The sequence below is a fragment of the Jaculus jaculus genome, chromosome 12 (assembly GCF_020740685.1).
Source record: "Jaculus jaculus isolate mJacJac1 chromosome 12, mJacJac1.mat.Y.cur, whole genome shotgun sequence".
NCBI classification, from domain to species: domain Eukaryota; kingdom Metazoa; phylum Chordata; class Mammalia; order Rodentia; family Dipodidae; genus Jaculus; species Jaculus jaculus.
The window spans coordinates 37,666,290-37,689,263 of NC_059113.1; the positions used below are offsets into that span (position 1 = coordinate 37,666,290).

Here is a 22,974-nt window from a genome sequence, read left to right on the forward strand (position 1 = left end):
AAAAGAGATATAGAAGGCCATTTCACACTCATCAAAGCAACAATTCAACAGGAAGACATTACAATCATAAACTTACATGCACCAAACACAAGAGTACCTAATTTTATAAAGCAAAATTTATTACATAATAAAATAAAAACAAATCCCAATATGATACTATTAGGAGGCTTTAACAACCCACACTACTGTCGATAGATACTTTAAGCAGAAAATAATCAGAGAAACAATAAAGCTAAAAATGCCAAAAATCAAATGGACTTTAACAGATATCTTTAACATTCCACCCTAATTCTACTGAATACACATTCTTCTCAGCAGATCATGGCATATTAGGAGATTAGGGTATACAGCATGTCTCCACAAATACAGAAAAACTGACATTAACCCCCGGCATTGCATTAAAACTAGAACTCAACAACAAAAAACACACTAAATTCTAATCCTGCAGACTGACAAGTCACTATTAAACAAAATATGGGTTGTTGAAGAAATCAGAAAAGGAATCAATAAATGTATTGAACTGAATGACAATGAAAGCACAACATACCAAAACTTATGGGACACAATGAAGGTAGTTCTAAGAGGGAAGTTTATAGCACTAACTGCCTATACTACCAAAAAGAGAGATCTCAAATAAATAACTTGAATAGCCACTTGAAGGCACTGGAAAGACAGTGCAACCCCAAAAGTTCCAGGTGGAAAGAAATTCTCAAGATCAAAGCAGAAATAAACAAATTGCAGAAAACAAAATAATTAATGAAATGAGCTGGTTCTTTGAAAAACTGAACAAGATTGATGAACTGTTGGACAAACTGATCAAAAGGAAAAAAAAGAAGACTCAAATCAGCAAGATTAGAAATGAAAATGGAGACATCACAACTAACACCAATGAAATTGGAAAAATCATTAAGGCACATTTCAAAAACCTGTATTCCACCATATTGGAAAACCTGGAAGAAATGAATTCCTTGACTCATATCACCTTACAAAGTAAATCCAAATATATACATTCAAAACAAACCAAATACTTGTAACAAAATTGAAAAAGTAATTTAAAAAATCTCCCCCCACACCAAAAAAAAAACCAGCCCAGATGGATTCACTGCTGAGTTCTACAAAACCTATACTCAAGGGCTAAAAACCACTTCTTCTCCAATTATTGTGCACAACTGAAAAAGAGGGAAGGCTCACAAACTCCTTCTATGAAGCCAGCATTACTCTAATACCTAAACTAAACAGCAACACAACAATAGGAGATGATTGCAGACTGATATCCCTAATGAACTTAGACGCTTAAATTCTCACAAACCAAATTCAAGAGCTCATCAACAGCATCATTCCGGTAGGTAGCATCACAGGGACGCAGGGATGGTTTAACACATGGAAGTTGATAAATGGAATACATCACATAAATAAACAAAAGAACCACGTGTACATTTCAACAGAAATAAAGAGGATCTTTGAAAAAATACACCCATCACTTCATAATCAAAACACTGGAGAGAATAGGGATGGAAGGTTTATTATCTCAACATAATAAAGACTGCTCATAAAGCACATAAGGCTCAAATCATACTAAATGCAGAAAGACTTGTAGAGTTTCCATTGAGATTGGGAACAAGACAGGGGTGCCCACGCTCACCACTGCTTTTCAACATAGTACCTGAAGTTTTAGCTCAAGCAGTAGGACAAGAGAAACAAGACAGCCGGGTGTGGCGGCGCACGCCTTTAATCCCAGCACTAGGAAGGAAGAGACAGGAGGATCGCCATGAGTTCAAGGCCACCCTGAGACTACATAGTTAATTCCAGGTCAGCCTGGACCAGAGTGAGACCTTACCTCGAAAAACCAAAGGAAAAAAAAAAAGAAACAAGAGATCCAATGCGTAAGGAAGAACTCCATCTAGCCCTATTTGCAGATGACATGATTTTATATATGTGACACAAAAAACTCCACCAATAAAACTGCTAACGGTGATAAATTCTTTCAGTAAAGTGGCAGGATACAAAATCAATACCCAAGATCAGTAACCTCCCTATATGCCAAAGATAAACATATAAAGAGAGATAAGCGATAAAATCCTATTTTCAATAGCCACAAATTTTTTTAATTACCTTGGAATATCATCAAATAAGAAAGATCTATACAAAGAAAACATAAAAACACTGAAGAAAGAAACTGAGGTCTTGATAAGATGGAAAGACCTCCCATGCTCACAGGTCAGGAGAATTAACATAGTGAAAATGGCCATCTACCTAAAGCATTATGAAGAGTAAATGCAGTTTCAATGCAAATCCCAGCAATATTCTTCACAAAAAGAGAAAAAATAGTCTCAAAATTTGTATGGAAGAACAGGAGGCCTCGGATAGCCAAAAATATAAAAGAAATATGTCCAGAGGTGTCATCATACCTGATTTCAAGATATATTACACAGTCATAATAACTAAAACTGCACAGTATTGGCATAAAACCAGACAAATTTGCAGAAAAAACAGAATTGGAAAAATTCATTCTAAGCAAGGTCACACTGATCAATGCAATAGAACAGAAGAGTGATCTCTGGATAAATCCAAACAACTACAGCAACCTGTTCTTCAACAAAGGGACCAAAAATAAACACTGGAAAACAGCATCCTCAACAAATGATGCTGGAGAAATAGGACAACCACATGTAGAAAAATGAAATTAGATATAATAATCTCATCCTATACAAAAGTCAACTCTAAATGGACTAAAACTTCAATATAAGACTTGAAACTATAAAACAACCAGAAGAAAAAGCAGGGAGAACACTCCATGACATAGGTGTAGGGAAAAGTTTCTTAAATAAGACCCCAGTAAGCACACGAAATAAGATCAAGACTCAACCACTGGGACCTCATGAAATTAAATAGCTACTGTACAGACAAACACCATCAACAGAGTCAGCAGCCATCCCTCAGAATGTGAGAAAATTTTCACCAAAGGTCTAATTTCTAGAATCTGTAAAGAACTCAAAAAGGCACTTGCCTGCAAAGCCAAAGGACCAAGGTTTGATTCCCTTGGACCCATGTAAGCCAGATGCACAAGGTGGTGCATGTGTTTGGAGTTCATTTTCAATAGCTGGAAGCCCTGGCATGACTCCTCTCTCCCCTTCTGCCTCTTTCTCTCTCACTCTCAAATAAACAGAATGTAAAAACCCCCACCAAAAAAGTATTTAAAAAAAAAACTCAAAAAATTAAGTAACAAAAAAATCAAACAAGGGCTGGAGAGATGGTTTAGCGGTTAAGCGCTTGCCTGTGAAAACTAAGGACCCCGGTTTGAGGCTCGCTTCCCCAGGTCCCACGTTAGCCAGATGCACAAGGGGGCGCACGCGTCTGGAGTTCGTTTGCAGAGGCTGGAAGCCCTGGCGTGCCCATTCTCTCTCTCTCCCTCATCTGTCTTTCTCTCTGTGTCTGTCGCTCTCAAATAAATAAAAATTTAAAAAAAAAATCAAACAAACCAATTGGAAAATGTTGTAGAGAATTAAACAGAGAATTCTCAAAGAAACAAATGGCTATTACACATTTAAAGAGATGTTCGATATCTTTAGTCATCTGAGAAATGCAAATTAAAACAACTCTGAGATTTCATTTTGCCCCAGTCAGCATGGCATTAATCAAAAAAATTAAATGACAAACACATTCTAGCAAGGTTGTGGAGAAAGAGGAACCGCCCAGAGGGTGGGGGAGGTGCAAACTGGTACAACCTCTATGGAAATAAGTATGGGGACTCTTGTAAAAAATGAAAACAGATATACCATTTGATCTAGCTTATACCACTCCTGGGCATATATCCTAAAGTCTTCACTCTTTCCTACAAAGATACTTGCTCAACTATGTTTGTTGCTGCTTTATTCACGATAGCTAGTAATTAGAAATAGCCCACATGTCCAACAACTGATGAATGGATAATGAAGATGTGGTAGATATACACAATGGAATTCTATTCAGTAATAAGAACAAATGAAATGAAGTTTGCATGAAAAAAAATGTATGGAGTTGGAAAAATTTATTCTAAGAGAGGTCATGCAGGCATAGAAGGACAAATGCTGCATCTACTCTCCCATCTGTGGTACCTAACTGGGATCAATTGGAGATGAGTGTAAATGGTAGTAAGCACCAGGAATATGGGCACAAAACTAGAACGAAAGCTAGGTGTGGTGGGGCACACCTTGAGGTAGAAGGATTGCCATGAGTTCAAGGCCACCCTGAGACTACATAGTGAATTCCAAGTCAGCCTGGGCTAGAGAGAAACCCTACCTCAAAAAAATCAATAAAACAAAACAAAACAAAAAATCTAAAATGAGACCAGGAGAGAGAAGAAATAGGAGAGGGGAGGAGGAGTTACCTGACAGGTTAGGGGAAGACAAGACTGGTAGGGGAGGTGCTTAGTGGACTAGGAGGTAGGGAGGGAATTATACAAAAGTTGGGACAACATGATTATTTCCATAGAAACCCTCATTCTAGTTAACAAGATATAACCACAAATAAAGCAGGCAGGAGGGTAGTTCAGACAGAAGTTGAAAAAGCTTAACTTTAAAACCTGGGACTCTGGCTGATTAATCCCCAAGCCCAGAATTGAGCTATTCCCCATTCCCCTGTGAGCTGCTGGTCAGGGAGACCCACGATGTTCCTGAAACAATGTGAGCCATTGTCAAAACACTTGATTACCTGCAGGAACTAAAAGGTAAAGCCCTGTTGTAGAAGATAGCACTGGCTGCAGTCATGGGAGGGACATCAGAGTATCATGCTAGAATGGAAGGGGAAATTAGCTCTCACATGGCTATTCCTTATAGCGCTGAAAAGACCTATGGGAGCCACTGGAGGAATGAATCAACAGGAGAGCCTACAGACTATGAATCACTCAGCCAGTCAAGAAGTCGGCAACAATGGCACACAGCCTCTGCAGGTAGCCAACTGTTCTCTGATTGGACGTGAGGCCTGCTTAGCGGGGGAGAACTCATATCTGGTACTGGAAATGAAGTCGCAATTTCCATTGTCTGGAAACACATAGACTTCAGACAGCGCTACTCTCCAGAGAAGTAGGGACTTCCACACCAAAAAGAAAGAAAAAGAAAGGAAGGAAGGAAGGGAGGGGAGGGAGGGGAGGGGGAAAGAAAGAAATCTTTTAAATTTGCATACTTCCTTTTAACTCAAGCTGCTCAACTCTTGTTTGGAGAATCTACTTTATTTTACAGATGGTAGAGAAAACAGAGGAGAAGCCAGATTCGTTGATAAGAAGTTAGCCAAATGCCCATCATGAGATGTGCTACCACATCTGCCAGGGCCCAAGAGAAAGTGCAGGGGAAGTGATGCCATGAACACTGTTTTTACTGCTAGCCTGACAACCAGCCCCAGGGTGGATGGTGACAAACATGGTGATCAATAAAAACCCATCAAAGCAGAAATCCAGAGATGTGGTGGTTTGATTCAGGTGTCCCCTATCATAAACTTAGGTGTTCTGAATGCTAGATCCCCAGCTGATGGAGTTTTGGGAATTAACACCTCCTGGAGGGAGTGTATTGTTGGGGGTGGGCTTATGAGTGTTATAGACAGTTTCCCCTTGCCAGTATTTGGCACATTCTTCTGTTGCTATTGTCCACCTTACATTGGCCAGGGGGTGATGTCTACCCTCTGCTCATGCCATCATTTCACCCTGCCATTGTGGAGCTTCCCCTTGAGCCTGTAAGCCAAAAAATCCTCTTTTCCCCAGAAGCTGCTCTTAGTTAGGTGATTTCTACTAGCAAAGCAATATGAACCTGACAACAAGAGGCTACAGAGAACTCAGTTAAATCATTCTGCAAACAGAACTGCCAACAGCTCAGGGATCATTGCAGAAGGGGGGGGGGGGCGGGTGGAGGAAAAGATTGTAAGAGCCCCTGCCTAGGCAGGAATCTCCTGAGACATGATCTGCTGCTACCCAACAGGGACTGACTGAGGCCTCCATGACCCCACAGTGAATACCATAACCCCACTGAGGAGGGCCTTCAGGGTAACAGGAGTTGGGGCAAAGGAATAAAAGAGAATAACCTTTTATAATTAATACATAAAATTAATATTAAGCCTGGTATGGTGGCACATGCCTTTAATCCCAGCACTCAGGAAGCAGAGGTAGGTGGATTACCGAGAGTTCGAGGCCACTCTGAGACTACATAGTGAATTTCAGGTCAGCTTGAACTAAAGTGAGACCCTACCTTAAAAAACAAAAATCAACAACAACAACAACAAAACCCCCAAATTAATAGTAATAAAATACTCAGTTGAAGACCAGTCATAGAGAGCCTTACAAGCTCAATGTGAGGGCTCCAGTAAATTATCAGCAGGACTAATATAGTCTGACTTCAGACTTTTATTTGCTTTTTCTTTGCTGTAAGATAGGAGCTATGTTATATTGCCCAGGCTATCCCTGAACTCTGGTGATACTCCCACTTCAGCTTCCAAGTAGCTGAAGCCATAGATGCACATGAGCCTATTTTTTAAACTAATGTTTCTAAAGGTCTACTCTAGCTTCTGAACAGAGAGAGGCAATAATTGACTAAGCTGGGAAACTAGTCCAGAAACTATATCAAGGGGTAGGTGATGCATGCCAGTGACTGGATCAGTGAGTACTGGCAGTTTTATAAAGAGGATGGGTTCTGGATACGCTTTAATAGTAAAGCAAACAATGTTTGCTAATGGACTGAATGTAGAAGTCAGGGAGGGCAGGAGGGAGGACATAAGGCAGGAAGGCAGGCAGGTGAACTGTTAGAAGGAGCAAGGTGCTAGTCACTGAAATACACAACTATGGGACAGCTCATAATGAGTAAATACATACAGATCAAACATTCTATCCTGGACACAGAGATTTGTAGTAGAATCCAAGTTGGAGAAATAGAACAGGATACTATATGGTTTTGGAGTTTACAGATATGAAATGGGCAAGAAAGAAATGTCATGAACCATCAGCATAATCATTTTAGAGAACATCAATAAGTGGCAGATAACACTTCAGTGAACCAGACAGACAGTATTTAAATTCTAAGAAGATGTGGATACTATAAAGCAGCAGCACTGGGACACACATATGTCTAGAGATCAGGAGAAGAAAAAACAGTAACATCCTAAAAAAAAAAAAAAAAATCACAAGAACAGCTTCAAGAGTATAATGTTACACACATTTCAGGTAATTTGGGAAGATTCTGAGTCACTGATCACTGGATGTGACAACATGGAAGATAATAACCACTCTGGTGACATCAGTAATGGACTGAGGAAATGGCTCAGTGGTTAAAAGTGCTTGCTTGTATAGCCTGTCAGCCCAGGTTCAATTCTTCCACACACATGGAAAGATGGGATACAAAGCAGTATCTATGGGGCATGTGTGTACCCACAGACCTACCCTAAAAAAACTACATAAATAATTGTTACAAAGAACTCATAAGGAAATTAAAGGAGAAAAGGCACAGCAGGCAGGCAATCACAGGCACTTGAGAGATGACAATAAATGTGAGGGAAAAAGAGACTTAAACATATAGGACTCACATAGGGGAAAAAAAACCACTAACAGAACTTATGAAATCCCCCTTCTCACCATACACATTACATAGGAAGATTCTAACAGCAATAATCAAATTAACTTATAGGTTTAATAAAATAACAAGAAGTCTAAGACTCTGGGTGAGATTTTCTATACAATTCTAATATTAATCTAAAAAAACACAGAGAATTAACAAAGTCTAGAAACAGTGTTAAATCAAAATATTTAATATAAGGGTAATAATTCTACATACTGTAATTTGAACAACAGATAATTAAAACTACATATTTAAACTGGTTAACTCTATGAAGAAAATGAATATTCTTTCTTTAGATAATCACCAATTCTGACTATAGCAAAACTTTTAAGAATTAAAAAAAGGAAAACTAAGAGGCCAAGGAGATGGTTCATTTGATTAAAGGTGCTTGTTTGAAAAGCCTGCCAGCAGCAAGCACCTCATGGACTAGACAATAGGATGAATGGGGAGGTGAGGAGGGCATCGAAGGATGGAAAACAGTAATCTGGACCCAAATGGCAATGGTACCATAAAATTCTACTTCCTAAAAGACAGACCAAATGGCTGGACCTTCACTAGACCTTCACTAGACTAGACTTACAGGAAACACCTGAACCACAAGACACTGGAGAGGGTAGGATCAAGACTAACCTAAATCTTCTACATCTTCCCTCTCTCCCTCCCCCCCTCTCCCCCCCCCTCTCTCTCTCCTCTCTAACTCTTGTATATTAGTTATGTTTTTCCTCAATTTCTTAGTGGACACTGACCTGTAACCCCCACTTCCAGCTTGGGGCTACCATCCACAATGAGCTTTTGATCAGAGAAACCTACAAGGTTTCCCAAAACAATGACAGACTTCTGTCAGAGTACTTGATGACCCACCAAAGGCAAGTGGTAAGATCCTATTACTGAAGACTCCATATGCAGCTGACACGTAAAATGGAATGGCATGGCCGGAAGCCAGGAGAGAGTCAGTCCCCAGACGGTCAGCATGTCTAGTGCCAGAAGGTGCTATATGGGAGACTGGGAGAAATGACCAATATCTGTCCAAGCAACTCATTGTCTAACCTAATTAGCAACAAATAACCTGACGTGATGCCCACACAACTGCAATAGTGGTACACAGCCATGGTGGGGAACCAACTGCTCTTGATTGGGCTAACTGATCCCCTCAGTGGTACGAGACCCATAGCTGGAGCTGGGAAACAAGTCAGAACCATACCCAAACATAAGCCTACCCTCCAATATCAAGCTACCATCAATCATGGGCTACAAGAGGGCCTACACCTATCAAACTCTCTATCAAAAAAGTAATTGTTATCTCAATTTTCTGGGTGCTAACTTACTCTCCATTGGAGAATCTGCTTCTCTTTTTCAGATAGATGCAGATCCTAAGGAGAGAGCTGCCCCAACATACCTCAAAAGGGGCCCGAATGAAACTAAGGACAATTGGCGAAACAAGCAAGGGTGATGTTTTCCTGATGAACCGGATACCAGCACAAAGGGGAAGGACCAACACAGAGAAAAATCAACTCCTACCAAATCAGAGAGCCAGAGCCTCAGAGGCCCCCAACACCTCAGCACTGAAGCAGACCAAAAATGAACCCAACATGGCCCAGGGAAATTTTGTGGAAGAGGGAGCAGAAAGAATGTCAGAGTCACATGTTGGGTCATGATATGCAGAGACATTTATCGTACCAGTAACTGTGGGCTAACTCCACAATGCACGACTCATTGACATCAACAAGGAGGGTCCAATGGGAGGGGTAGATCATGGATGAGCCTAAACAATGGTACCAAACTACCTGTATTTGCTGAAAAGAAAACTAATAAATTAAATTTAAAAAATTTTAAAAAGAGGTATGAAAAAAAAAAAAAGAGAAGAAAAGCCTGTCGGCATGGGTTCAATTCCCCAAGACCTGCATAAAGCCAGATATACAAAGTGGCACATGTGCTGTGTTTATCTGTACTAGCAAGAGCAATGTACCACATACTCTCTCATTCATTCTCTCTGCTCACAAATAAAAGTATTTTTAATATATTTATTTATAGGAGGGAGAGTGAGGCGGTACATAGATGCCAGGGCTTCTAGCCACTGCAAATGAACTTCAGATGCATGTGCCAGCATGTGCATCTAGCTTACATGGGTTTTGGGGAATTGAACCTGGGTCCTTTGGCTTCGCAGACAAGTGCCTCAACCACTACTACCATCTTTCCAGCCTGAAAAACATTTTTTAAAAAGTGAAAAAATAAATTCTTGGGCTGGAGTGGTGGAGCTTTAACTTAATTTAAATATGTAATAAAATTCAACTACTTTTAACCTTAATTAGAAAAAATTTTCAAGACATAACAGTGACCAGAAACGTGAAAACTGCTTTCTCAGCTGGGAGTATCAGGCCCTGAGCTCAATCTCTAGAATGGATGATAGCGGATTCACCAACATCAAATACTTTGATTTTATAATTCAATACAAGAAAGGTAAAATTTAGAGCAAATGACATCCCTGATAATGAAAACATAATAAAGACCTAAAGTTCTATTTTATGCCAACACAAGTGATTATTTACTAGAAAATCAGCAAGTATAAGAAAAAGAATAATAGTATTTAACTGTACTATTAACTTTAAAATTACACATTAAAAACCTACTATGTTAACAGGAGGTCCTGCTCTGTTCAATCACTGTAGCAAAGACTTAACCGCAAACTTCTGACAATGTTTAACAATTGCTAAGAAAACAAACTATGATAAAACTTTTCCCAATGGGTCAAACGTGTAAAACCTATTTATACAAGAAAAGATAAAGCAGAATTGTGTTAAGTTTAAAACCAATTCCAGCAGTGTTTAACATGACATAACACTTTTAAAAAACTTAAGCAGATATAAACAGAAATTTAAATGATTGTTAATGGCTAAATTCATTATATATGAACATGTGTCAAACCAGAAAAATGCATACAAAGTAAATGAAAAGCATTATATATAATACAATTACATATACATAAAAAGACTATACACACACACACACATCTATATAGATATGTGTGTGTGTGTGTGTGTGTGTGTGTGTGTATTCTCTCCACAGAAAAACTTTATTTTTTTGAGGTAGGGTCTCACTCTAGATCAGGCTGGCCTCTCATGGTAATCCTCCTACCTCTGCCTCCCGAGTGCTGGGATTAAAGGCATGTGCCACCACACCGGCTCACTTTTTTCCCTTTATTTTACAAATGGATTGTGAGTAACTACATTCTCTCTTTTTTACTATAAGAATATCTTGGACAATTGAGGATCGGGCTCCAGGCCAATATAAGTATTACAGTAACACAAGTTATCAAGAATTTTCTGGTTTCCTAGTACATACAAAAGTATCTGAATTATACTGTAACAGTTTATTAAGTATGTAAGAGCATCATGTCCTAAAGAAAAAATGCATTCCTTAACAAAAATATTTTATTGCAGAGAACTTCTAATGAATTTATTGCCGTGTGTGGGGGGGGGGAGGGGGGAGGAGAGGGAGAGAAAGAGAGATTGATTGATTGATTTTTTTTCTCACTGGGGCAATGCTTTGAATTTCCTGTGGGAACCTAATGCCTGCATTTAAAACTGTCAGTACAAGACACCTACCTTTCTGCCCCTATCCACACCTATATGTTCTCCTTACTAGGTTTATTCCTAGTGCTTGAATTAGTCTACAATTACTTCCTCTCAAGGCAGAGAAGGAATGGTGGCTGAGTGTGAGGTGGCTGGTTACACTGAGCAGACAGTCAAAAAGCAGGGATGGATAGATGTGGTTCTGTTTCACTTCCTTGTCTTTTTTATTCAGTTCTGAGCTTCCACCCCTGGAGGTGGCGCCACTCACATTCAGGGTGGGCCTTACAACCCCAGTTAACTCACACAGAAAACATGCTTTGGAATACCCAGAGGAGCTTCTCTTAGGTGATAATGCATATTAACTATCACATGGGGACTAAGCCTCAAAGAGAAAACACCCCCAAGTAAGTAATACTAGAAGGGTTATCTATTCCAAAACCATGGAGGCTTGGATTTCACACTTACCGCCATGTATGGCCTACACCCAGCGTCTCTTGTCTTGGCAATGGAGTCTACAAGCTGTCCACTAATGCCAAAGTCACAAAGTTTAATATTTCCACTTCTGTCCAGAAGAATATTGGAAGGTTTGATATCTGTAAGAGATAGATGTCATTTAGTATACGATTAATCCAGTGAGACATTGTTTGAAGTAATTTAGGCAAAAGCGATGAAAAGTCCTTAAAGTCATGTATATATAAGAAATTAAAAACTTTTTCATTGAGCACAAGTGATTATTAATTTTTGTTTGTTTTTGAGGTTCTTCAAGGTAGGGTCTTACATTAGCTCAAGCTGACCTAGAATTCACTATTTTGTCTCAGGCTAGCCTTGAACTCATGGCAATCCTCCCACCTCTATGTCCTGAGTGCTGATATTAAAAGTGCAATTCCATCACACCAGGCAATATTAATTTTTTTTTTTTTAAGTTTAGGAGAGGGCAGAGGGATGGAGAAGAAAACAGGTAAGGTGGAGTAGGGCCACTGCAAAAGACTCCAGACACACATGTGCCACTTTGTACATCTGGCTTTATGTGGGTACTATTAATTGAACTCAGGACAGCAGTATTTTCAAACAAGTGCCTTTAACTGCCGAGCCATCTTTCTAGCCCCATTATTGATATTTTAAATACCTAATGATAACAGCTAGGGTAAGGAGTAGAAGCCCATGTGCATAATCCCACTATTCAGATCACTACTGACGTTTTCTCTTTCATCTTCATACACATAAAACAAAACTGTGCTTTTTCCCTACTGGAAATCAGAAAAAATTCTCAATACCAATACCTCAAAATTAAACTTTAAAAATGTGTTTTGGAGGCAGGGGAGATGGGTCAGTGGGTGAAGTGCTTGCTGTGGAAGCAGGAGCAGCTAAGTTCGGATCCCCAACACTGACACAAACATGCTAGGCATGGAACTGAAACACAGCACTGAAACAGACACACGGAATCCCTGGAGGGTAGTCTAACCCAACTGTTGAGTGTTAGGTTCAACAAGAGTTTCTGTCTCAAAGAACAAGGTAGAGTGTGATTAATTAAGATACCCAACACCGAACTCTGGCCTGCATATGCACTCATGTGCACCCACAAACGCCTATGTACCCACACACATATAAGCATGCATACATACACACCACATATACAAAAGAACAGAAAAAATGCTTTACAATAAATATAAGTATTCCAACATGCTTACACAAGAGGCTAATATTCATTACTTGGTTCACATTCCTAACAGTCAAAATAAGGGGAATGAATTTTGTAAGTAAATACTCTAATGTACAAAAAATGGCTAATTTACAAAAATGTCCAAAATTATACAACTAAATATAAGGTATGCACACAATACAACCATAATTTTATTAAAGTGAAGCATTGCCTAATTTAGGAAGTTTATCACATATAAGAACATTATTTGTTGTCAATAAATGAAGCTGCTTAATCATTTCTCACAGATTTTTTACTGATCTTAAATGGCTTTCTTCAGCTCCTCCCAACCAACTTCTTCTTGGATTCATTCCTGAGAAATAAGTTTTATCTTCAGAATAGGTGTATTGCCCCTCAAAGAGAAGAAAGCCACCTCCTTTCCGCTCTGACAGTTATCTTGCACCAGTATGCGTCCATCTGCTCTCTTACCAGCTATCCTCTTTCCCACTGCTGCTCCTCAAAACAGTCATATTTCACTGTCAGTGTCATGGACCAATGAATAAAGATTTACACATATGACCCAGAAAACACCTATTTATAACTCATACAATCTGGAAAAGATACATCTGTAACTGACCCAAGAGATTACCTCTCCAAAACTACCCATTCCTACCCTTTCCATGCTTTCTCAGGAACTTGTATCTTGTCAAGATATCTGCGCTCTCCTCTAACCTAGTTTACTGGGATAACTTTCATGCTCCCTGATAGGAGCCAGTCTTAGCAGGAGAGAATCCACATGAGTAATAAGAATACAGCAAAGACATTATGTCCCAGCTTTTAAGACAGACTCAAGAGAAGTGAAAGCTTCTTCTTCAGGATATCTAGAAGTAATAATGGGGAGCTGGTGGTACTGCTTAGTCATTACTATCATACCAATCAATCTTCTTACAAGTACAACATGCTTTAGGGGAATTTCAATTCATAGTAATGCTGGAGAAATTTATTTTATAGAAGCAGCCTTTAAAATGAAGAAATATTTAATAGAAAGAGTACCATGGAAGGCAGGCATGGTGGTGCAGGCCTTTAATCCCAGTCACTTGGGAGGCAGTGGTAAGAGGATCGCCATGAGTTTAAGGCCACTTTGAGACTACATAGTGAATTCCAGGTCAGCCTGGACTAGAATGAAAGCCTACCTGGGGGAAAAAAAAAGAGAGAGTACCATGGCTTTAAAATGCTTAAGTGGCTTAAGTGCAGGGGCTAGAAGAAATACCTAAATAGTACAGTGCCTACCAGCATATACAAGACTTTGTATTTATGTTTTGTTTTGTTTTTTTAAGTTTTTTGAGGTTGGGTCTCACTCTAGCTCATGCTGACCTAGAATTCACTAGGTAGTCTCAAGGTGGCCTCACACTCACTATGATCCTCCTACCTCGGCCTCTGGAGCACTGGGATTAAAGGCTTTCACCACTAGGCCTAGCTGAGACTTTGTACTTAATCCCTAGCATGGAAGTAAGTAAAGAAGTAAACAATGAATGAATGAATAATAAATAAATAAATAAATATGCTTACACAAAGAGGCTTACTTTAAACATTAAATAAATATACTACAAAAAAATCAAACAACAAAAAAATAAATACAATACAAAAAAATCACACAACCCATTCACAAAATGGGGCAGAGAACTGAACTGGGAGTTCTGAGAGGAAGAAATACAAATGGCATATACATACTTAAGAAAATCTTCAACATCCCTAACCATCAGGGAAATGCAAATTAAAACAACTATGAGATACCACCTTACCCCAGTAAGGATAGCAAACATTAAAAATTACATTAAACATTAAATAAATAAATAAATAAAATGCTTGCAGGCACAACCTCTAAGACTCTTCTTTGCAAGTCGACAGGAACCTGGATGCCTTACATATATACAAAGGTATATTAATTATTTATTTTACAATTGAGTGACTGTTATTCATTTACTTTTTCCCTTCCCTTAAATTTATTTTTATTGGTTCATGTTAATGCTTTATTATTAGTTATAAATATTTTCTAAGTAAGAATAACTTTCAGAGATGGGCGTAGGTGGCTAACGCCTTTAATTCCAATACTTGGGAGGCAGAAGTAGGAGGACTGCCATAGGTTTGAGGCCAACCTGAGATTACATAGTGAATTCCAGGTCAGCCTGGGCAAGATCCTACCTCGAAAACCAAAATAATAATAATAATAATAATAATAATAATAACTACTACTTTCAGAAAAATCTAATTTTTAAGTCCAAATAACTAAGTTAGAACAAAATGTATAAGATCCCAAAGGGAACACAACTAAAGTTTTAAGATACCTAGAGTTTTATTTTTTATTTTTTGCTAAAATATTAATATCTTAGGAAAGTTTATTAGTGTTATGGTAATTTTCATTTTTTTAACCTATTAAGCGGAAAGACTTTTGTTATTTGTAACAAAGGAATCCATACTTACCTCTGTGAATAATTTTCAAGTTTTCTTTTAAGTGGTTTAGTGCTTTCACAGTCTAGGGAGAAAAAGAATACATGATGCAAAAAAAACTTGTTCCTTTTTAATAAAGAAGTACAATAAGTTATCATAAATTGCAGCCCATATAGTTCTTTTTTTTCAGATAAGTATTTCACTATTCTATGATTTTTATTTTAACTGATGGTGCCAAATGCTTTTAAATCCAAGGGCTTGATCACAGCTTGATTATTTCTGACAGCTAAAACAAACAAACCCATGACTTATTTAGCAAGTCATTTAAAAGTTGTATTGGTTTTTAGACCTCAAACCTCTAAATAAAAGTAAGTACTTTTAGTAAATTCAGTACAACAAGGTCAAAAAAACTGGTTCTATGATCAATAGTAATTTTCCCATCTCTCAGTTTCTCAATCTTTCACTCACACTGGCAACTAAGCCCTTAAAAGTGAATGTTGCAGAGCCAGCATACCTGCTCAGCCAGTAGAGCAATTTACCCCCAATTTATCCTGCTGCTCGATCACTGCTCATGTCTAGAAAATTAAGGTTCCTTTAAAAAGTGAATGGCAACAGGCCAATCAACTTGCTATAAAAAAACCAAATCTCTGTTCTCATCAAGTTGTTAGTAGGAGGAATGTATAAAACATATCAACTTGTAATATATCAAAGTTATTCTTATGTATTCATTGATGATCAATTAGCAAGAGACTTTATACAAAGAAATTTTAAATGTGTGCTGGATTGTAAGAAAATCACCAATGCTGGCAATAGGTGCAAATTTGTAATAAGTTATCGATGGATATATTATATATACATTTCTATATGATAAAATAATTTTATCTTCATTTTCCAATATGATGGCCAACCTCTTATAAAGTAGTTAACATTAAGAATAGGGTCATGGTCTCAAAATGAGACTGGAAACTCTGCTACTACTGGAAGAAAAAAATAGGAGGAACTTCCTATGATATAGAAGTGGGAAAAGACTTCCTGAACAAAACCTCGGTAGCACAGGAAATTAAACAATCATTTAACCATTGCAATCTCATGAAGCTGAAAGTTTTTTCACAAACAAACATACAATAAGCAGAGCCAATAGATAACCCACAGAATGGGAGAATATTTTTGCTGGCTATACACCTGACAGGCCTATCTTCTAGAATCTACTAAGAACTCAAAAACCTAAACAATAAAAAAAAAAAAAAATCAAACAACCCATTCACAAAATGGGGCAGAGAACTGAACAGGGAGTTCTCAGAGGAAGAAATACAAATGGCAAATACATACTTAAGAAAATCTTCAATATCCCTAACCATCAGGGAAATGCAAATTAAAACAACTATGAGATACCACCTTACCCCACTAAGGATAGCAAACATTAAAAACTCAAATGAAAAATTCCAGCAAGGATGTGGAGAAATAGGAACCCTCATTCACTGTTGGTGGAAAGCAATATGGAGACTCCTAAAAAGGTTGACTATAGAGTTACCAATATATCCAGTTATTCCCTTCCTGGGTATTTACCCTAAAAGCTTCATGCCTCAGTTCAGAGAGATTTGCTCAACCATGTTTACAGCTGCTCAATTCATAAAAGCTAAGAAGTGGAATCAACCCAGATGTCCATCATTAGACAAATGGATAGCCAAGATGTGATATATATCTACACAATGGAATTCTACACAGCAGTAAGGAAAAGTAACACAATGAAATCTGAAGAAAAATGGTTGAACTTAGATCATTCTCAGCAAACTCACCCAATCACAGAAAGACAATCGTGGCACTGGTCTCACGCATCTGTGGCTCCTAACCTGGATGAGCCCAAGATGCTGACATACCTAAGAGGCATCTTGAGGACTGGACAATAGGGAGGGTGTGGTAGGAGGAGAGGGTATGGGGGGATTTACAAAACTGGACCCAAACGGAAGTGGTACCATAAAATCCTATATCCTGACAGACTAAAAGGTTGAACCTTCATCAGGTCCTGAATCAAAAGGCCCAGGAGAGGGTATAATAAAAAATAACTTTAATCTTCTCCTGTTTCTCTCTCTCTCTCTCTTTCTCTCTTTATCTTTTATATTACCTGTCTTTATCTTCCTTCTTTTCCCTTGGCCCTAGCCTGTATCAAGATGTGGTTAACATCCACAATGAGCCATATGCTATTGGTATGGAACAGAGAGTGACCTGGCTGGAATCTGAAAGACAGTCAATCCCCAGACAGTTAGCTTATCCATTGCCACAAGGTGCTACATAAGCAACTAGGGGAAAATGGCTAACACCTGTCCAAGCAACTCGTGGTCTAAGCTACTCAGCAGCAAAAAACCAGACATGACGCTCACCCAAGTACAACAGCGGCACATAGTAACTAACTACTCTTGAATTGGCCAATGGATTCACTCAGTGGAATAGAACCTATAGCTGGAATGGGGAAACAAGTCAGAATCATATCCAAAAAATGAGTTCGCTCTTCAATACCAAGCTCTCACAAATCTTGGGCTACAAGAGGGCCACCTACAACTATTAAATTCTCTCTAAACTAATAATGGTTATCCTATTTATCTGGAGCTGACTTCACTCTCCATTGGAAAATCTGCTTCTCTTTTTCAGATGGATGCAGAACCTCAGGAGAGAATTGGCCCATCACACTTCACCAGGGCCCCAAGTGAAGCCATAGAGTAACTGGGGAAATGAGCAACAGTGCTGCTTTCCTGGTGAACCTGGCACCAGCACAAGGGTGGAGGAGACAGACACAGAGAACACTCAACTCCTACCAAACCAGAGACACAAAGGCTCCCAAGACCTCATCACTGATACAGACCTAAACCCAACATGGCTAAGGGAAATTTGTGGAAAGATTGTTAGAGACACAAGTTGGGACATTATGCACAGAGACATTGCCTCTTCCCCCTAAGTGATCTCTAACCCCACAACGCATGATCCACAATCTCCATGGGGATAACTAGCAACCCCAATGAGGAGGGTCCCATCAGAGGGGGGAGGACAGGACAGAGGCTAAGTATGATACCAACATATGCTGTTTACATACTGAGTATTACATATCCAATAAAGAAAAAAAAAAAAGAATAGGGAATTGTATCAGGCTTAACCATCTACAACTTAGAACAATATAAAAGTCAAAACCAATTAGCTGCTTAACCTTTCTATGCTTTAGAATTATCACCTGCTGGGCATGGTGGTGCACGCCTTTAATCCCAGCACTTGGAAGGCAGAGGTAGGAGGATCACCACCTGAGGCCACCTGAGACTACACAGAGAATTCCAGGTCAGCCTGAGCTAAAGTGAGACCCTACCTCAAAAAAAACAAAAAGAAAAAAAATTGTCAACTGGAACACTACTTGAGTTGCCATGAAAATTAAGAGTCATAGGATCTTGATTCAACACAAACATTCACTCACCAGTAATTCCTCCCATTATTCTATTGTGGTATAGTACAGTGATATACTACAACATATACTATTGTATTCTAGTATTACAAATAGTTGCAAAATCCAAGCCACTATTGGCTTGGTACACTGGGGAGAATGGCTAACTAAGGAACATAGAAGTTCATATAATCTGAACAATAATTAAGTTTCTAGTTTAACTTAGGCTTTATTTTTTAAAAAATTAGATAAGAGCATAAGTGTTAAAAATGAGCTAACCCATAAAACATAAAAATTTTATCTAGCAAAAAGATAAATTTTTACATAATTATCAAACTTAAAAGATGATAGTTACAATTTATCTCAATGTTTAAAAAGTCGGATCTATGTTTCTTTTACAATGAAAATACACTTCAGAGATTTTCTGTATCTTTTAACCTTTTGTAATTAGCAACAGTAAGATGGCAAATAACAGTTGGCAAATGAGCTATATGGGGGAGGGGAGCAGATGGAAAGAAGAAGCTGGCATGATATGCAACATCTTTTCACAATTTCCTGATGACTCAGCTCACACATAAGCTTACCCGGGACATGTCATTAACTCAGATTTTGCTTTACGCAAAAATTACCCTTTTCCCTTTGAAAAAAATTATAAACACTTACCAATGAAAAGATTTACAGAACAAAAGTGATCATGAATTCACTCTAAGAACTAAACATGTATTCAAGATTACCTATTTTTGGGTGCTCTAGCAAAAGTGAGTTGACCAAATTAGATAAAATGTTAAAAATAGTCAACATTTTAATCAGATTAAACCATAGGAAACATACTTTGCCTAAGTGCTTCAACTGGTGACTTCAGGGAGATTTGTCATGTTGATTAACTTAGGAATAAGGGTAGAAATACAATCTATTTAAAAATACTTAAAGAAATGAGAAATGTTCATAAAATAACCTTTTTCTAGTCTTACTTATGGAGGTTGCGATTTGAATGTAAATATCCCCTATGAATTCAAGTGTTTGTGATTAACCTTTCTACTTAGACCCAAGCTGGTAGAGCCTATGGGAAATAGAGACTTGGTGGTGGAGGTATGTTGCTGGGGTGGACCTTGGATGTTGAGAGCTGGCTCCCTAAGACAGCTCGACCCTGTTGCTTAGTCAGCTGCCATGCTTTCTCCATCATGATAAAACTTCCCCTCAAAACTGTAAGGGTTTGTAAGAAATAAATCATTTCCTCTCATAAAGATGCTTCTGGCTGGGTGTTTTGTTGCAGCAATGAGAAAGAAACTTGCTACAGCAATCTACTCTGGTTGTTTTGAGATTTGAATAACAACACTGTTATGCCAGGCATGGTGGTGTATGCCTTTAATCCCGACACTCTGGAGGCAGAGGTAGGAGGATCACTGTGAGTTCAAGGCCAGCCTGGAAGTACAAGAGTGAGATACAGGTCAGCCTAGACTAAAGTGAGATCCTGCTTCCAAAAATACAAAACCAAAAACATTGTTAGTATTCATGGAGACCACATTTTGAAAGTATTCTTCTGACCTGTTATGTTAGTTGTCCCAAAGAAATGACTCTGATCTTATCCTACTACAAATGATTCCATAGACAGGTAATAACAATTGGTAAAGCACACTCAAATATGTGCATTCAAAACCACTAAGAATTTATTTATATCATTATGTATACAAGGAACAGTCTGCAAAAAGATACTTACTGCTAAAGTGATTTTGCCTAAAATTTCTTCTGGAATAACATCATCTAATACACTATATACATACTTGTAAAACTTATCAAACGAGGTAGACATGAGTTCCATACAGATCCAACAGTCACCCTATAAAAGAACAAACATCTATTGTTATTGTATGTCTTAGTACTAAGGGCTACCACCTTTTTTTTAAAAAAAAAAAGAACTATAAAAATTAGGAATAATTCTTCCTCTTTCTTTTTACATTGCATCTTGAGCTGGTTATGACTTTTGGTTCCTTATTAAAGCCCTGTGGAGAATATCCTACTCAGGTTTAAATAGAAACTATGTTTACAGTCTTATATAGAAATTGCAAACTTTTCCATAACACAAAATTAGTACGAAAATGTAGAAAACTATCCTTTCACATTGAAAAATAAAAGTGATAACAGATACCTGAAAAACCAATAAAACTTCTCAAGTTAGCAAAAAAGAAAGAAAACACAAAGGCATACATAACACAACCCTTCTTGACGAAGTCTAGTCTAACATAAAACACATATCATGCCAACGTTTCCTTAGCCTGATGACTCCACACAGCCCTTGCTACCCCATACTGTACAGTCCACTCCCTTGTTATGTCTGTCATATACCCATAGGCTCCTCTAGCTGGACAATTCTTAAATGAGTGACTGCTGGTGACTATTAAACTCATATGGTTTTAAACCAGTATGAAAACAACTTTACCTTAAAACAAGACAAATGTCCAAGTTGCTGCTTAGCAAAAGTTTTAGTTTCTGAGTAAGCCTTAGACCACTCAGCCATCCTGACATGTAGGTTTTAGTTTCTATGCTATTAGTAACTTTCAGTCAACTGTGATTTGCTATTTGATGGGAATTTTCAAAAATAAACTATTCATAGGTGTCAAACTGTGGATTGTTCTGAGTGGGGTGATAAAATCTTATGTTGTTCTACCCTCTGCCACTATAGATGTGAATCATCCCATTGTCCAATATATCCATGCTTTATATACTACACACCTACTAGTCATTTAGTAGCTATCTCAGTTTTCAGATAAATGAAACAGTATCTCCCAATGCTATGTCTAAGTATCTATAAGATGTTATCAGTTTTCAATTTTATTATCATTCATAATCACTTACTGTGCCTAATTTATACATTAAACTTTATCACAGATATGTATGTATAAGAAAAAACAATATACAGAGTTTGCTAATATCAGAAATTTCAAATACCCACTTGGGTGTCTTAGAATTATCTCCTGCATATACAGGGAGACTTCTACAAATGTGTTGACATTTGACAGAATTATATCATGACTAAGAATGTATAATCAATATTCCATAAAGATAACCTAGGAAACACTGAAATATTTCCTAAGAGGTAATGGCAGAGTTTAACAGGATTATCTAAAATTAAATTCTTGAACAATATACAGTTTATGAGAGGTTTGCAAAATACAAACTATCAGCAAATGCAATGTTAACACTGTATAAGGTGTGTCCATTTAAAGAACTGTGTATGAATACAAACCTACTATGAGGGTGATGAGAAAAACGAACTTAAATGACTTATGCTGTTACTAATTTGTGGATCTAGTGCATCCTCAAAATTTTCTACCAAAAAGCCCCTTACCCTCAAGCCTAATCCAGACTGATCAAAGAAGATATTAGTGCTCTGTAAGTAAGATGCTGGACTAGTTATGATTGAGCCATAAGAAGAATCCAGTTGCCTTGTCTTCTCTTCAGCTAACACTCACAATACAATTATCAGCTGCTTTGGGTCAGGTGCTTTATCCCAACAATGTGAAGGTAACTACCCCACCAGGCCTCCTCCTCCAGCATCTATGAGACTGCTCAACTATTCTCAAAAGATTGTGCAAGAAAAGTAAAATGGTGGTTGAATGTAAAATATGTCCTATAGCTCATGTGACTGAATATTTAATCTCTAGCTGGATGTTAGGGAAGGTTGGGGGACCTTTTGAATGGTGAGGAAGTGTGTCAGTAGGGGTGAGACTTAAGGTTTTCTAGCACAGCCATGTTTGGTGAGTTGTGTGTTTTCTCTTTCTCTTTTCTCCCCCTCCTTCACTGCTGGTGTAATGATATGGTGGTGGCTTCCTGCTATTGTTATACTTTCACCAGCATGATAGACTCTACACTGTGGAGCTTTAAGCCAAAAACTAACTCATTCCTTCCATAAGCTGCTTCTGGTGAGTTAATAAATATGAAATATAAAATCAAGTGCCTGATGCTAAAAGCTCCAGTTACAATGTTGAAAGAACAGACAGAAAAATACACAAACCAAAAGAAAGACAGGCATGGAAATAGGGAGAATAAGGGTAAGAAGACTAAGAACTGAGAACTGAGGATGAGAAGAGATTTCAGAAAGCACTAAGCTCCACAGGAGGGAAGTACATGTAGTTCCTAGGGTACACAATCTAACAGAAACATTTTATCTCCCTGGCAGCAGCTTTCACCCAGAACTAAAAACACAACAAAAAGAGCTACATTTAATAAAAGAAGAGAAGGAAGTGAGAGAAGGGAAGGGAAATAGTCTGAGCTACCTGAAAAAGTAATAACAACATTACTCTCATGTCCAAAGATGGCACAAGCAAA

The 22,974-nt window shown here is 38.1% G+C and overlaps 1 protein-coding gene across 3 annotated transcripts in view; it reads right to left on the reverse strand.

Moving 5' to 3' along the window:
• The window catches only part of Map2k4 (mitogen-activated protein kinase kinase 4), a 125,060-nt gene that overhangs the window by 18,159 nt on the left and 83,927 nt on the right, over positions 1 to 22,974 (reverse strand). For all 3 annotated transcript variants that reach the window (XM_045131347.1, XM_045131346.1, XM_045131348.1), the window contains 3 exons: positions 20,366 to 20,485; positions 15,261 to 15,312; positions 11,606 to 11,733 (listed from right to left, as the gene is read on the reverse strand). In XM_045131347.1, coding sequence (XP_044987282.1) covers positions 11,606 to 11,733; positions 15,261 to 15,312; positions 20,366 to 20,485 — 300 coding nt within the window. The remainder of the gene's footprint in view (positions 1 to 11,605; positions 11,734 to 15,260; positions 15,313 to 20,365; positions 20,486 to 22,974) is intronic.